Below are 14436 nucleotides of genomic sequence, written 5' to 3'. Positions count from 1 at the left end.
AGGTTTGAGATGAGCATTTGAATCGCTGTTTTCTCAAATGTGCTTTTTTATTTTTATTTCAGAGATTCGCCTGAGGAAACTGGTGGATGAGCGTGAAAAAATGATAGAGCAGGTGAGTCAGAGATCTAGGAATGTGTCTAGGCTGATAATGTTGAAAAGCCAGATTGATATCGGTCCATGTGGTGAGTTAGAGGAGAGCTCAGTGGTGTTGTCATGTTTCACCACAACAATGAACATAGACACTAGTTTAAAGCAACTACAAAGAACTTTTAGCTGGATATGCAGAAGTCTCTTGTTTTCTTCTGATGTCTCTGTATGACCTACAACAGCAAACGAGGCCATTGGTGGTTTTGTCCACAGGGGTCGCCAAAATCAACACAAAGTGAAAGTTCTTTGTAGTTGATTTAACAAAAAATAAGACTAAAGCTGAGTAGTGCTGCTTTAAATTACATTTCTGAGCTTGTTAGAGTGAGAACCACAGTGTCAGAGCAAAGATAATGAGGAGGCCAACACCATAACATGCAGACATTGTAGCTGAGTGTGTTATTCATCCTGTGCTGCATTACAACAGGTGAAGAAACTAAAAGCCCAGCTGGAGCAGAAGACGCAGAAGAACGGCACCGACAACAACCCAAGTCCAGATGGGGAGATTGTTGAAAATGGCAACGATCCCAACATAATAGAACTACAGAGTAAGTACACATGCAGCGTGTACACAGCAGCTCTGAGGCAGCATGTCCTACGACTCAACACTTGTTCCTGTTTGAATCCTTCCAGGAGACGCCAGCAGACAAATAAGTGACTTGAAGTTCAAACTGGTGAAGGCCGAACAAGAAGTCACTGCTTTGGAACAAAACGTAAGCCGAGCTGTAAGAATCATGAACTGTGTGTTTGAAAACTTGACAACGATCACAGCTAAGAGGTGTCTGTCTGTCGGTTTCCAGGTGACCAGACTGGAAGGTCAGGTGACGCGATACAAGTCTTCATCAGAGAACTCGGAGAAGGTGGAGGATGAGCTGAAGGCAGACAAACGGAAACTGCAGAGAGAGGTGGAGTATTCGGTGTCTTACACTTGCACAGAGTAACAGCTTCTTTATCATACAGGCTCTTTTTGAAATGAAAAAAGAAATAGGAGACCGCACACTTAAGCTCCCTTTATAGCTTTTATTTAGCACATCCAACAATATCAGCAACGTTTCGAGCGTACTGCTGTTCTTTAGACTAACTCATACATACAGGACCGGAGGGTCACATGATGAGTCACATGATCAGGGGAATATATATCACCGGTAAAAACCCTGTGGTATATATACTGTATATATACACTGCAAAAACTCAAAATCCTTCCAAGAATATTTGTCTTATTTCTTGTCAAAATGTCTAATTTCTAGTCAAAACTAAACTCTTTTCACTTAAAATAAGACTCATCACCTAAAAAATAACTTGTTTTTAGATAATTTTCACTTGAAATAAGTAGAAAAATCTGCCAGTGAAAGCAAGTTTTTTGTGCTTGTAATAAGAAAGAAAAACCTGCCCCACTATCAGATTTTTCCAAGTGAAAATATGCTTGAAAGAAGCAAAACGTGTCTAAAAACAAGCTACTTTTAAAAGTGATGAGTCTTATTTTAAGTATAATAAGATTTGTTTTGACTAGAAATGACATTTTGACTAGAAATAAGATAAATATTCTTGGTAAGATTTTGAGTTTTTGCAGTGTATATACGTAAAAAAAAATACAAAGAACTCCATAATTTAAACTAGATCAAGACAAATCAGGCCTACTGGCCGTCATAAAAATCTAGGCTCCTCTTAGTATTTAGGATGGCTATCTTAGATAGTTACATACAAGGTTACTGTTTTTTAACTTTAAATTTTAGATTTAACTTTTTTTTTTTTTTTTTACATTTAATCATGTTATGAAGTTAAAGTTAAACATTTTAATTTAATTTGCTATATCCTTGGATAGGACAACCAAACCCACAGTACAGATGGATAAATGTGTATCTCCTCTTTTCTTTTTTCTTTGTCTACATTTATTTTTGAGGCCAGCACCTTTTTAATTGGATGTGCACGACCTTCAATAATTTCCCTCTTCATCCAACAGCTGCGGTCAGCACTGGACAAGGTGGACGAACTTGAGTCAAACAACAGCCACCTATCGAAAAGACTGGAGAAGATGAAGTCTACTCGCGGCATGGCACCGACTCCATAGCAACGGCACCCACACCTCAGACCTCCCCTCCCCCCTCCCCCCCTCCCCCACCTCTCTCCGAGGCCAAACCTGGCTGACCACATGGAAAGAGGCATCCTGCACTCTGGGTTTCTCTCTCGCCTGCCTGATAGCGATGTTAAGAAAAAGGAAAAAAGAAAAAAAAATCAAAGAGTTAGTTATTATATCCAACGAATAGAGAAGTCCACAAAGCAATGTGCCATTTCTTTGTTTATTTTCTGTCTGATCAGATTCTTCATAGCGTTTGTGCACACACCCAGGACGTACATGAAGCAGGGGAGAGGAGTCGGCGTACCTCATGACTTTTTTTTTGTTTGGACCCCTGCACTGCTCTGGTGAGGAAAGGGCCACACGGAGAGCCCCGGGGGGGACCCGAGGGGGCCACCAGGGTTAGGGACTCCTCTGTTGTCCAGTGTAGCGAGGGACGAAATGTTGCACTGTCCCTCGTCCTGCTGCCTCATCCAGACATCAAGATATCCACCTGCCTTGCTCACACGGAGGACAAGAGAGATTCAGCAAACAGTATCAGCGTCCACAGCCCAAGACTTTGACCTTCAGAGGGCACGAGTGCATTGTGTGCGTGTGTGTGTGTTGTGAATGAAAGAGCAAAAAATGAAGTGTATTTTCCTTTTTCTGATCTTTGCATCCGAAGCCAAACTATTTTTAAAAATGTAAATGTCGGGGTGCGAGTCCAGTTTGCTTGTGTTGAAACTGAGGGAGACAAAAAGGGCCCCGCTCAGTTTTTTTTCCAGCTCAGCGTAACCATCACAGTCACCAGCTTTCAGCCGTAGATGCTGCATCTAAGCCAGCAGGCTCAGCGGACGTTGAACAGTTTGATCCACAGTGTGTAGCCGCCCGTCTGATACTCACCAACATCTCTGTGCTTCTTCCTGGTTCATGGAGTCGGTCAGCGACGGCCCCCCTCGCGCACACATTTTACTGCTGAGACTTGAGAGATGCGATAAGGACTCGAAGCTCTATCGAACACACTGGGGAGATGCTGCTTCACTGTTTACAAAGCTTTAACGCGTTTGTCAGGAAACATAAAGAACTGTAATCTTTGTGCAATAAAATGTCAAACCACGTGGTATCTGCACACAGGCACCTCAGGCCTGGACTCCTAAATGTGTGGACATGAGACTTATTGCACCATGTTTTACTCTCCAGATGTTTTCAGCTGCGTTGCCTTCGGCAGGGTCGATGTGGAGCTGAGCAGGGCAGTCTGATGGGATTAATGTCAGTGTCCACCCACTGCCTTCCTCCAACAGTTTTGACCACACTACACAGTCTTTATCAGCAGATGGAGACGTCACGAGGCTGTAGATGTTTAGAGTTCTCTAAAACCGTCTACATGTGGCATAAAATGTGGAGTTTTGAGGAGATGACACCTGTGCTCATCTGAAGCCAGAGAGTGGATTGATGTTTCATTATGAGAAGAAACCATAAACAATCAGTCTGTGATCTCACAAGGGACTCCCCTCACTAAAATGCAAGACTTAGTTTTAATGGATGAAACTGTGCAACAATGAAAATATAAATTACCATAAAGTCCAACATTTGATCTCCAGACTAAACAAGGCTCTGGATCTTTAAAGATGCCGTTTCTAATTAGAATAGAATAGAATAGAGAATACTTTATTCATCCCTAGCAGGGAAATTCAAGTTAGTCCAGTAGCTCACACAACAATGACACAAAAAAGATGAACACAAAAAACATTTTAACAAGTGTTATATAAAACAATTGCAGCAGGAACAAATGACCTCTTAAATCTTTCAGTTCTGCAGGTCAGGGAGATGAGCCTTTTACTGCGGCTGCTCCTCTGACCTGTTTAGGGTGTTATTATTAGTTGGTTATTTAGGTGTTATTATTAGGGTGTTATAATTAGGGGGGTTCTCTTGTTGGGAGACTCAATATGAAGACATTTTTGGTGAAATTTGGTTATTATAAAATCAACCAGCCAACGTTTTAAGTAAATGTCGCACTTTTAAAAAAGAGGGACGATTCATTGTGATGTGCATTATGATATTCCACATAAAATCACATGACTTCTTTATTGACAATGCAGAAAAACCTCATCAAAGTCACGTCAAATATCATGGGAATAAAGTATAATGTAAATTGGAGAGATATAGTACATGTTCTAGTTTGATGGACCTGTACTGAGACTCCTTGCTGTGATTTCTCAAAATGAAAATAGCATTTTAATTTATCATGATATATTATTATATTAATAAATATATATAACATCCAAAAGAATACTTCAGAAAACTATTTGATAGTAATGAGGTGCTTTATGTGACCAACATAATATGAACTAATTAAAGTGCTAAAATGAGTTTAAAGTTGAATGAATAGTGCAAAACAACACACAGTTAACATATTTTATTTGTTCCTCTACAGACTCATCCAGGTTTGGTGAATTGCCTGCTGGGTAATGTATTTTCTGAGTCCTCCTGTGTGTTTGTGGCCGAGTCTTTGTCACAGTACGTCCGTTTCTGGATTCGCTGAATCATGCGGCGTCCGTAAAAGTCCCGATAATCCGCAGGGAGCTCGTCCAGGACGTGCAGAGCTCTCTCCAGCGCCTGCAGGGCTCGGGTCGCAGCCACAGGGTCTTTGTTACCATACGGGTCCTTTTTGTCGTAGCTGTCAGCAGGTAGGTGACGCCAGAACACGTTGACGCCCACGCCAAACTGCAGCGCAGTGGTGTTGTGGAACCACAGGGCTGAAATCACAGTGTTTGGTGTGAAGCATTTTTCAGAAGTGGAACGCTTTAGAAATGTGTTTTACTGTTAACTTAAAAGGTTTTATCAGAAGATAGATTTGTGGTTTTATGAACCAAAATCAAGATCGGTGTAGTTTTACATCTTATCTCTTGAGCTCAGTGTCAGCCAATGAGAAGACAGGAGGCTCTGAGCCTCTCCTCTGCTTCTGATTGGCTGGCATTTTCTGAGCAATTCAGAAAACATTTTTTATTTTAGCTATAGCAGGACAAACTGTTCCAGCTTCACAGAATTCAAAAGAAAAGGTGTCATGGCTGAGAGCAGTGACTGCTTTGTTGTGACATCACAAAGTTACAGGAAGTCCTGACAGCCGGTTTAAGGGTCAGTTTCTGAATATGGGTTGTGTACATTTCTCTGTGGACTGAGTCTTTGATACTGTCACAGTGTTAATATAGAACATCATAAACAAAAAGATGTGGACATTTACATTTATACTATGGGACCTTTAACAGAGCTCAGTTAGCTACAATATCTTACAGTCTGACAAGGAGAGGTGCTGGAGTTTCTGTAGTTAGATTTAGTGAGGTGGATGGTTACTATGGTAACTCTCCTTACCAGGGATGAACAGCAGATCTCCAGGCTCCAGCACACACTCGTACCGCTTCGCCTTCACAAAGTCAGGAAACTGTTTCAGATCTGGAGCATCGATGTCCAGAACCTCCGATTTATCACCTTATGGGTTACATGAAAAGTTAATCTTAAAAACATGTTAACAAATATATATGCATCCAGTCAGATGACAAAAACGTTATAGCTTAAAGGGACATTGTGTAACTTCTCCTGTTATCTATTCACGAAAATCGATTATTTCGTTATGTTAAGTATGTTTTTCATTAATCAGTAATCCCCCCATCAACAAACTGAAGTGTTCTGGTAAGCTCTGAATTTGCCGTTCATATCATTCATATCTACATGGAGCGGGTAAGCTTGCCGGTAGGAAACCACGGAAACTCAGCGGAGACACCGGAGCTGTCGGCTCAGGTCGAGGTGGCGTCTGTGAAAAGTCACCATGGTAACGCAGTGAGGGGGAATGGAGCGTTACACTGATGCTGCATTCACCTGCAGTCGGGCAGACGGCCGTCGGTAACAAACCAGATGTCATTTTAGTCACAGAAGTCCAGAGAAAGCCGGTAAAACGTGGGTCAGGTAAACAATACCACATCACCATGACAACATATTGTCACGTGTATTGTTTTGCCTCGTGCTGACGGACCACTTGTTTACATAGAGGCTTGTTTATGCCGCTATGTGCAGCGACTGTCGTCTGTCTGCCGTCTGCCCAATTTCATGTGAATGCAGCATTAAAAATATGATTGAGTTGCTTGCGATATACAACCGCAACGCTAGATGGGAGGAATTCCTACAAAATGTACCTTAAAAAAATAAACTCAAACAGGTAGACAGTGGCATCTTACCAGACAGGTAGAGGTGCAATGCATCCTGGGGATTCCAGAGGACCACTCTCTTCCTCCCCGTCACCTGAGCCAGCAGGTTGTCCATCACCTGAAGGGAGTACACCCCCAAACACCAGCTCAGTGTACCTCCCACATTTCAAAATAACTGCTGTCTCACTCCTTTAGACGGGCTCACATGTAACATGGGACCTTAGCTCCTACTGCAGCTCCATTAACACACTCACGTCATAGTGCGTCCACAGCTGCAGACCACAGGAGCTGATGCGGAAGACACTGGAGAAAAACTGATCAGGTTCAAAGAAGTGTGGGATATTAAAGTCCTCGGCTAAGTCTGGGAACTGTTTGCTCAGATCAGCAGGTTCCTGGTAGAGAGACAGACAGAGAGATGGAGAGAGAAAGCATTTTTTATTTTAGCTGTAGCAGGACAAACTGTTCCAGCTTCACAGAATTCAAAAGATGAAGTGTAAATACCTTTCGGACGTCCTCTCCCAGTGAACGGAGATAATAGCTCTCATCCTAAAATCAGAGGAGTCAGCATGTCACTATAATAATATAACCTGCTGTAATAAAACTATATACCACACTCTTATTTCATAATTCTTACCTCACACAGGAAAAAGTCAGAGTGTTTTTTCTCAGATGCCCTTTTCACAAATTCATTGAACGGCAGAGTCCTGTGTGGAGATAAAGAGCAGCTGAGAAATCCTCACACACAGAGAGAGTATTGATTTGTGTGTCTGTGATAAAACTCACTTGTACACAAAGTTTTTGCGCAGGAAGTCCATCTGAGTGACTGTGGAGACGTGGATCTTCACCTCCTTGTCTCTTCCTCTCTGTGCCAGATACTCTACTGTCCACTTGTCCACACACGGCCCCAGACCCACGCCTCTCAGCACGGCCGGCCTGTGCTGCAAAATCACACTCACTGTTTTCACTGTAAATTGTACCTGAGGCGAGTTTTACATGAAGTTTAGTTTATTCTTCATGCTGAGGAGGCTTCTGAGAATATAACTGATCAGTGATCCTGCGGGCTTTCTGCAGAGGTGTGGAATTCATTGAGAGATTGTGGAGTAGCTCAACTAAATTAGAAAACAACTTCTAACTAAATAAGTCATTAATTACAGCGCTATTTAAATAATATGGCCTCTATATAAGGAGTCAGGCATAAATTGTGTGAAAACCATTTAAAAACAGCTTCCTACAAGTAATGTAGATGGTTAAAACAATAGATTAATGATTAAATGATAAACATAATGGATAAATACTTAGAAGATTAACAGTTGTAACATGTCACAGTAAAATGGATGATAGCTTATACATGAAATCATCATAAATCATGATCAGTCTTTAAACATAAATGGCTAATAGATGGCTTCTTTATTTGATAAGCATAAACAGTTGGATTTTACTGAAAGAATATTAGTGGATAGATGAAAATAACGGTGTTAATGGGGAACCTGGACTCTCTGAGGGTTTTTATAGTCCCATGGTACACCTGAAATACCTGATGGGATCAGGGTTATCTGGTCCTATTCAATCAAAAAAAAAATCAATCAATCTATTTTCAATTAGGCCTAAATAATAACTAAATTATATATATTTTTTGCATTCAAACACTTTTTTTGATTGAAATGAAGTTTGTTTTGATTGAAAATATATTTTTTGTTTAAGATACCTTTTTTTTTTTTTGATTGAATAATAAAGACACAAATGTTTCTCCATAGTCCTGGTCTGTGAGTGCAATGTTAGAGAAGAGGGGGGAGGACTTGAGAGGAAAACACTGTTCAGGCTGTGACTGTAGGACGTTTGGATTGACAGCACTTTGGTTTGGTTGATGATTTAAACATTATTACATTATGTCTTTACTTCAACAAATGAAGGACCATGGGGAACGGCACAGAGCATGATAAACCAGGTCCATGGTGATTGTTTAATATGACTATCGATAACTTATCAATATCATAAAGTTACTGATTTTGAACAGTCTATAAAACATAACTAAACAATAAAACATGCACTGCACAGCACTGTCTGCTCAGCCAGAAGAAGAAGAGGAAGAGAAAGAGGTCTAGCGTGAGTCTCTGGTTTTACCTGTGGACAGATGTGTCTCAGGAACACGTCCCTGTCCACCTCTGTGTACACGGGGACACCTGTCTTCTCCTGCAGCTCCATCTGTCTCTGTTGACTTCACCAGCTCCTCGGTGAGCAGCTCAACTCTCCGGGTGTTACATCCTTACTGTTCCCCCTGGACACAAAAACTCACAGGTCTAAATCGAGCGATTAAAACGATGTGGTTCACTGATTAAATGATATAAAGGGATTGTATCATTAATATTATTAATTGGTATCATATTGGTATAATTTGGTTGCATTACTGTTCGTACTGTTAAAATATGCTTTTTGTTCCTCTTCGGAAGATACAAGTACACGGATAAGAAGACTTCCGGAAGGAATTAAAAGATGGCGCTGCCCATGTTGAGAGGTTGTTGCAGGTTTCCGTCAACACTGAGCCTGAGCCGTGTGTTAGTGAATGAACGGATCCTCCTGAGCCGGTCGGCTGCAGCCCGGCCCCGGCCTGCTGCTGCTGCTGCTGCTGCGGTCCGGACCTACAGCTCCGACCGCGGCGGAGGGAGACAGAACCAGAAGGTGGTGGTGGTCGGGATCCCCAACCCGTTCATCTGGTTCCGCACCCGGATCTACTACTTTCTCATCAGGGCCTACTTCGATAAAGAGTTCAACATCGAGGAGTTCACGGAGGGAGCGAAGCAGGTGCGTCACAGCGGACAGGTGTCAGGTGTTCATCCGCGGGTCATCATGTACTGTAGCTCCACTGTTGTTGTGTTGTTGTGTTGTTGATGGACGCTGTGTCCGTGTTGCAGGCCTTCTCCCATGTGTCCAGGCTGCTGTCACAGTGTCAGTTTGAAGCTCTGGAGGGGCTGGTGGCTAAAGACGTGAGTATGGGAACCGGGCTGGTCCAAACTTTGATGATACAGTGTTGTGTCCAGTGTGAAGGATCCTACAGCTCACAGAGACAACACATAAGCCACAGTGACAGTGTGGAGCAGCTTCATGTTGCAGCTCTTTCCTCCTCACTCAGTGTTTACATCAGTGTCAGAGCAGAGACCTGGCCTGTCACAAGGAACAGCACAGTGTTACTAATAATACTTATAATGTGTGTATACTATTGCATTGATGTTATGTTAGCTGCCCAACGAAGGGCTGATTCTATTTTGTATAGACAGTCACAGTGCAAGTGAGAAAAACAGTCGGCTTAAAGGCCCCCTCCCATGAAAATCGTGTTTTTCACATGTTCCTGTGGTATTTTTCTTGTGTTAGAGCACATATCAGCAGAAAAGGAAGTGCAAAATTGCATTTCTGAGTTTTTCTGCCTTCAAATTGCTGTGAACCAATGGCAGACGCAAACTGGCAGTTTCAGGGAGACTGGAGCTGACGTGTCACAACTCCAGGGGAGGGCACTAGTGCTACAAGCTCCCGCCCCGCTCTGCATCTGGCTCAGAGGTGAAAGGCTTGACAGTATAACAGGTATAGCTCACCTGGTAGAGCAGCTTGCACCGTGAGCAAGGACTATGCTCCAGTCTGGGATCGAATCCCAGTGTGCAGTTTTATGCTAAACGTGCTGAATCGGTAATTGTACAATGTCCAGCTGTCAGCGAGCGGGGGGGGGGTGGCTGGGCGGGGCAGCGCAGTCTCCGCCCACCCTCCAGAGGTGCATTGCTAATGAGCTGCTGGTTTTAAAATAACCAAAAAGGGTAGCGGGGGGGGGGGGGACGGGGGGGGGGGACTTCAAAGCAGGGCTCCAGCCAGACTTAGGCTACATTTGTTGAGGAGCACAGTGCCCCCCCAACCTAACATTTAGGGGCTCACACCGTAAATCGGCTTGCAAAGCAAATATTCACATTTCCTTTTCATTCATGATCCTCAATTAATCAAAGGAAGCTCCTGCACACTGTCTTAACTTGCATTGTAGTTTTAATGAAAGCACAACGTTATGTAACCTGACCGCGCTGCTCTTCTCCTACGCACCTGTCTGCCTTTGCAAGTGTGCATATGTTTTTAGTGATTCATGATCCTCACACACATTTGTCAACCACCTGTAATGACAGGTTCCAGATACATTGAGACGCCCCTTCCACATTTCACCAGTGTTAAAAAAAAGAAGATGATAAATATACTGGTTGTGCATGTGCAAGTGGATGAAAAATTTACTTGGATTGTCTCAAATTTTAGGGGCAGTCTGGAGCCCTGGCTTAAAGTGATGGATAAACAAGTAGTTTGCTAAACATAATAGATCAATGGTTAAATCTGATAGTTGAACATAATGGATGAATACATTACTGATGCATTAACAAGAATAAGATGAGATGAGAATAGTGGTTCAATTATAGATAGTATAAATGAATGAAAGAACAAATACCATGAAGAATATTATTTACCATAAATAATGAATTAAACTAAATTGAATTAGTAAGATTGATGCAGGAGTTTGACCTTGATGCCATCAGGGTTGTATGGCCCCGTGTGTTAGAGACTACAGGCACTTGTTATGTTGTCATGAAATGTTTGAAATTTCATGAAATTGATGTCAGTGTGTTCAGATGCCCTCTTCATTCAGTGCTTTACAGTCGGCCGTTTTCATAGCAGAGGGTTATTCACATCCATCACATCAACAATGGGGGGCTGATTGTCATCTATTTCCCACAGAGCATCATTGCTCTCTTACAACCATCATTTATTTTCATTGTTTCATTCTCTATTTCATTTAGTATTCACTTTATTATTAATTATTTCATTCATTATTTCATATTCCAGTCATAAATGAATTATTATTTCATCATAGCTCTTTTATTTCACTCACTGTTTCATTCATTATTACCACCTAGACAGGAGGTCGATGCCGTTCTCTCTCCTCACAGCTCAGCTGCTTCTCTTGGCTCCTCATATCTGGAGTACATCTGGCAGGAGCCAATCAGCTGAAAGAGTCAATGCTGCCCAGCCCACCAATCACTGGCTTGTCCTGGCTCACACCCTTTACACCCATTCATGCACACTTCTCGCCAAACTTTAAGGCTCCAGAGAAAAATGCAGCCCAAGGAAAAATTCAGTCAGTCAAAATAACAATAGCAATATTAAAAGTAAAAAGTGAGGTCGCAGTATTCATAATGCATATATAAAGTAGGCATAGATAGTTACTCATAACAAAGAAATCGGTGAAAAAGACAAAATAATTGAAACCTGCATTATTGATCTGCACACTTGTAGAGATGTAAAATATCTCATGTTCACATCTTTTCAGTTGATTGAGAAACTGGAGGAAAAGTGCAACCTGCTGCCACTGAACTCCCAGAAAGCTCTGTCTGCAGATCCAGAGGAGATCATGTACATAACACCCGGAGACGTGGGGATCTACTATGACGACAAAGGTCAGCAACAAAGAGTTTTTATAGATCTTTTTTTTTCATTTGGCAGCACAAAATGTAGAAGATGATGTTATTTTATTTTTCCTTTTACTGCCGTTACCATTTCAGCATTAATCACTGTCATTCCTGTTTCACCAGGGAGAAAGTTTGTCAGCATTCTGATGCGTTTCTGGTACCTGACCAGCGCACGACTTCCTGACGACAGCATGGAGGGAACTCGCATCTTCCAGGTGGCCATCGGTGGAGAGGGAGAGGCAGAAACAAAGAGACTGCTCACTGCAAATTACGAGTCAGTATCTCTGTCTTGTGTTCAGTGTAAAATACTAAAAATGGTTCAGGTCCTACTTAGAGGAACAGAGTTATTTTGTGACCATTGGTAGTTATCAATCCGATCGAGTGGCTATGACATGTGGAGTTCCTCAGGGGTCAGTCCTTGGACCCCTTCTGTTTAACCTGCATATGCTGCCTCTGGGTCAAATTCTACAGAACTCTAATGTCAACTATCATAGTTATGCAGATGACACACAGATATATCTTGCACTGTCTCCAGATGACTGCAGTCAAATAGAGTCATTATGTCACTGTTTAGAACAGGTCAAACATTGGATGAGCCAAAATTTCCTTCAGTTAAATCAAGAAAAAACTGAGGTCATTGTTTTTGGAAACAAAGGGAAGAGGGTTGCTGTCAGTAAACACCTTGAGTCACTGTCTTTAGAAACTAAAGACCAAGTCTGAAACCTCGGTGTGCTGATAGACTCAGATCGGACCTTCAACAGCCATATCAAATCAGTCACCAAATCAGCCTTTTATCAACTGAAGAACATATCCAGAATTAAGGGTTTTATGTCCCAAACTGATCAGGAGAAGCTGGTTCATGCTTTTATGTCCAGTAGACTAGACTACTGTAACGGTCTTCTGACTGGACTCCCCCAAAAAAAGTATCAAACAGCTGCAGCTCATTCAGAACGCTGCAGCTCGAGTTTTAACCAGAACAAAGAGATCAGATCACATCACCCCGGTTCTTAAGACCTTACACTGGCTCCCAGTCAGCTACAGAATAGATTTTAAAGTTCTGCTACTGGTCTACAAATCACTGAATGGTTTAGGTCCAGAATACATGAATTACTAACATGAACATGTTAGTAGAGTATAAACCCAGTAGAGCTCTGAGATCTACTGACTCAGGTCAGATAGTAGAGCACAGAGTTCAAACCAGACATGGTGAAGCAGCATTTAGCTGTTATGCTGCACACAACTGGAACAAACTACCAGCAGAACTGAAATCAGCCCCTGTGAGCACTTTTAAATCCAGGTTAAAAACATTTCTCTTTTCATGTGCTTATAGCTGAGAACTTAAAACTTTATCTATTTTCTTTTATTTTACTTTTATTTGCTCTTGCTTTTTAGTGTTTTGTTTGTTTTTATTCTGTCTTATGCTTCTTTTTTTATGTTTTGTCTTTATGTAAAGCACATTGAGTTGCCTTGGTATGAAATGCGCTATAAATAAAGATGCCTTGCCTTGCCTTGCCTAAAGGAGAAAACTCTGACCCAGAAAATCACACCCTGTGATCTTTGTTCCCTGACAGATTCCAGAGGGAGTTTACTAAAGGTGTGGCACCAGACTGGACCATTACGAGGATAGAGCACTCCAAGCTGTTGGATTGAGCTGGTTGTTGTCTCCGCCGCCAGTGGAACTAGTCAAAGACATGAAATTCTCTTTTAGTATTAAGTTTTGTAAATTGAGGACGAACAACGTTATGAAGAAGATCCACAGATGGAAAAGAAAACAAGTGCTGCTGAGGAGGAAGTCATTGGAAAGCACCAGGACAAACTGCTGCTCTCCAGAACATCTGCAGCTTGTCAGTGTTTCTGTCTGTTCCTCGTGTCTATCATCCCACAAACCCATAATTAGAACACAACTATGTCTGTAAACATGCTTTGGAAGATTTTGTGCATTTATGAAATATTGTTTTTGAATTATTTCAGCTATTACACAACACCAGCTGGGTGGAGTTCATTGCTGGAGACATAAAGGTGCAGTAAACACCTCCAGTCTGATGCTGCAAGCAAACACTGAGGATTATTTACTGACACTATCTGACACAACGTTGTTGATGTGACTTGAAAATCAACAATGAGATGTTTTCTGCTGCTGCACACACTTTCAGTTTTAAATGCATAATATCTTCAAAGGTGAAAACAAGCAAAGACTTATCTTGACATCATAAACAGAATGTGAACTCTCCCTGAGAGAAAAGCATATTCCATGAACACTGACTGGTTCCTATGTGTACCTTTGTATGATTTTAATATGTTTCAATGTGCCTGATTTTGTTTTTCCACACGAAAGAAATGTATCTTCATTATTTTCCCCACACAGAATATCTGACCTGTTGCAGTCATGTGACTAAGGTGTACGTACATGCAGTACTAAGTTGTTTGTAATGGTTAAGGCAGCTCCATGGAGCTGCAGCAGGCTGATTATTTTATTAAAGTGACATGAGACTTGAGAAATGTTTCATAAATGTCTTGGTGTATTTTCCACACTATTTATTATGTCTGTGTTAGCCAG

At 41.7% G+C, this 14436-nt stretch overlaps 3 protein-coding genes across 4 annotated transcripts in view; 2 read left to right on the top strand and 1 right to left on the bottom strand.

The window, feature by feature from the left end:
- Positions 1–3309, top strand: part of lrrfip1a (leucine rich repeat (in FLII) interacting protein 1a) — a 52706-nt gene extending 49397 nt beyond the window's left edge. For both annotated transcript variants that reach the window (XM_083996608.1, XM_083996607.1), the window contains exons 24-28: positions 63–112; positions 572–692; positions 778–857; positions 945–1049; positions 2105–3309. In XM_083996608.1, coding sequence (XP_083852734.1) covers positions 63–112; positions 572–692; positions 778–857; positions 945–1049; positions 2105–2212 — 464 coding nt within the window. In that variant the 3' untranslated portion in view covers positions 2213–3309. The remainder of the gene's footprint in view (positions 1–62; positions 113–571; positions 693–777; positions 858–944; positions 1050–2104) is intronic.
- Positions 3310–4614: 1305 nt separating this feature from the next.
- tyw5 (tRNA-yW synthesizing protein 5) lies at positions 4615–8651 on the bottom strand. The gene is made up of 8 exons (XM_083996312.1): positions 8518–8651; positions 7180–7334; positions 7031–7100; positions 6898–6942; positions 6651–6788; positions 6427–6514; positions 5567–5683; positions 4615–4953 (listed from the first exon to the last, which is right to left on the bottom strand). The coding sequence occupies exons 1-8, from the start codon at positions 8596–8598 to the stop codon at positions 4634–4636; spliced, it is 1014 nt and encodes a 337-aa protein (XP_083852438.1). The 5' UTR covers positions 8599–8651; the 3' UTR covers positions 4615–4633.
- A 235-nt stretch (positions 8652–8886) lies between these two features.
- maip1 (matrix AAA peptidase interacting protein 1) lies at positions 8887–14353 on the top strand (the record flags this gene model as incomplete). Its single annotated transcript, XM_083997483.1, has 5 exons — positions 8887–9195; positions 9306–9377; positions 11741–11867; positions 12003–12153; positions 13451–14353. The coding sequence occupies 5 exons, from the start codon at positions 8887–8889 to the stop codon at positions 13527–13529; spliced, it is 738 nt and encodes a 245-aa protein (XP_083853609.1). The 3' UTR covers positions 13530–14353.
- Positions 14354–14436: the final 83 nt, after the last annotated feature.

Source organism: Trachurus trachurus (genome assembly GCF_905171665.1).
Source record: "Trachurus trachurus genome assembly, chromosome: 21".
Taxonomy (NCBI): domain Eukaryota; kingdom Metazoa; phylum Chordata; class Actinopteri; order Carangiformes; family Carangidae; genus Trachurus; species Trachurus trachurus.
The sequence above is the reverse complement of the archived record's forward strand: the minus strand, read 5'-3'. Positions and strand labels throughout refer to the sequence as shown.

What these genes read in the sequence shown, in the direction of transcription:
- tyw5 (XM_083996312.1), bottom strand. Translation starts at nt 8,598, where the DNA reads ATGGAGCTGCAGGAGAAGACAGGTGTCCCCGTGTACACAGAGGTGGAC. An exon ending in TGAGACACATCTGTCCACAG is followed by an intron (nt 7,335 to 8,517) that starts GTAAAACCAGAG and finishes GTGATTTTGCAG; the next exon opens with CACAGGCCGGCCGTGCTGAG. An exon ending in TGGGAGAGGACGTCCGAAAG is followed by an intron (nt 6,789 to 6,897) that starts GTATTTACACTT and finishes TCTCTCTACCAG; the next exon opens with GAACCTGCTGATCTGAGCAA.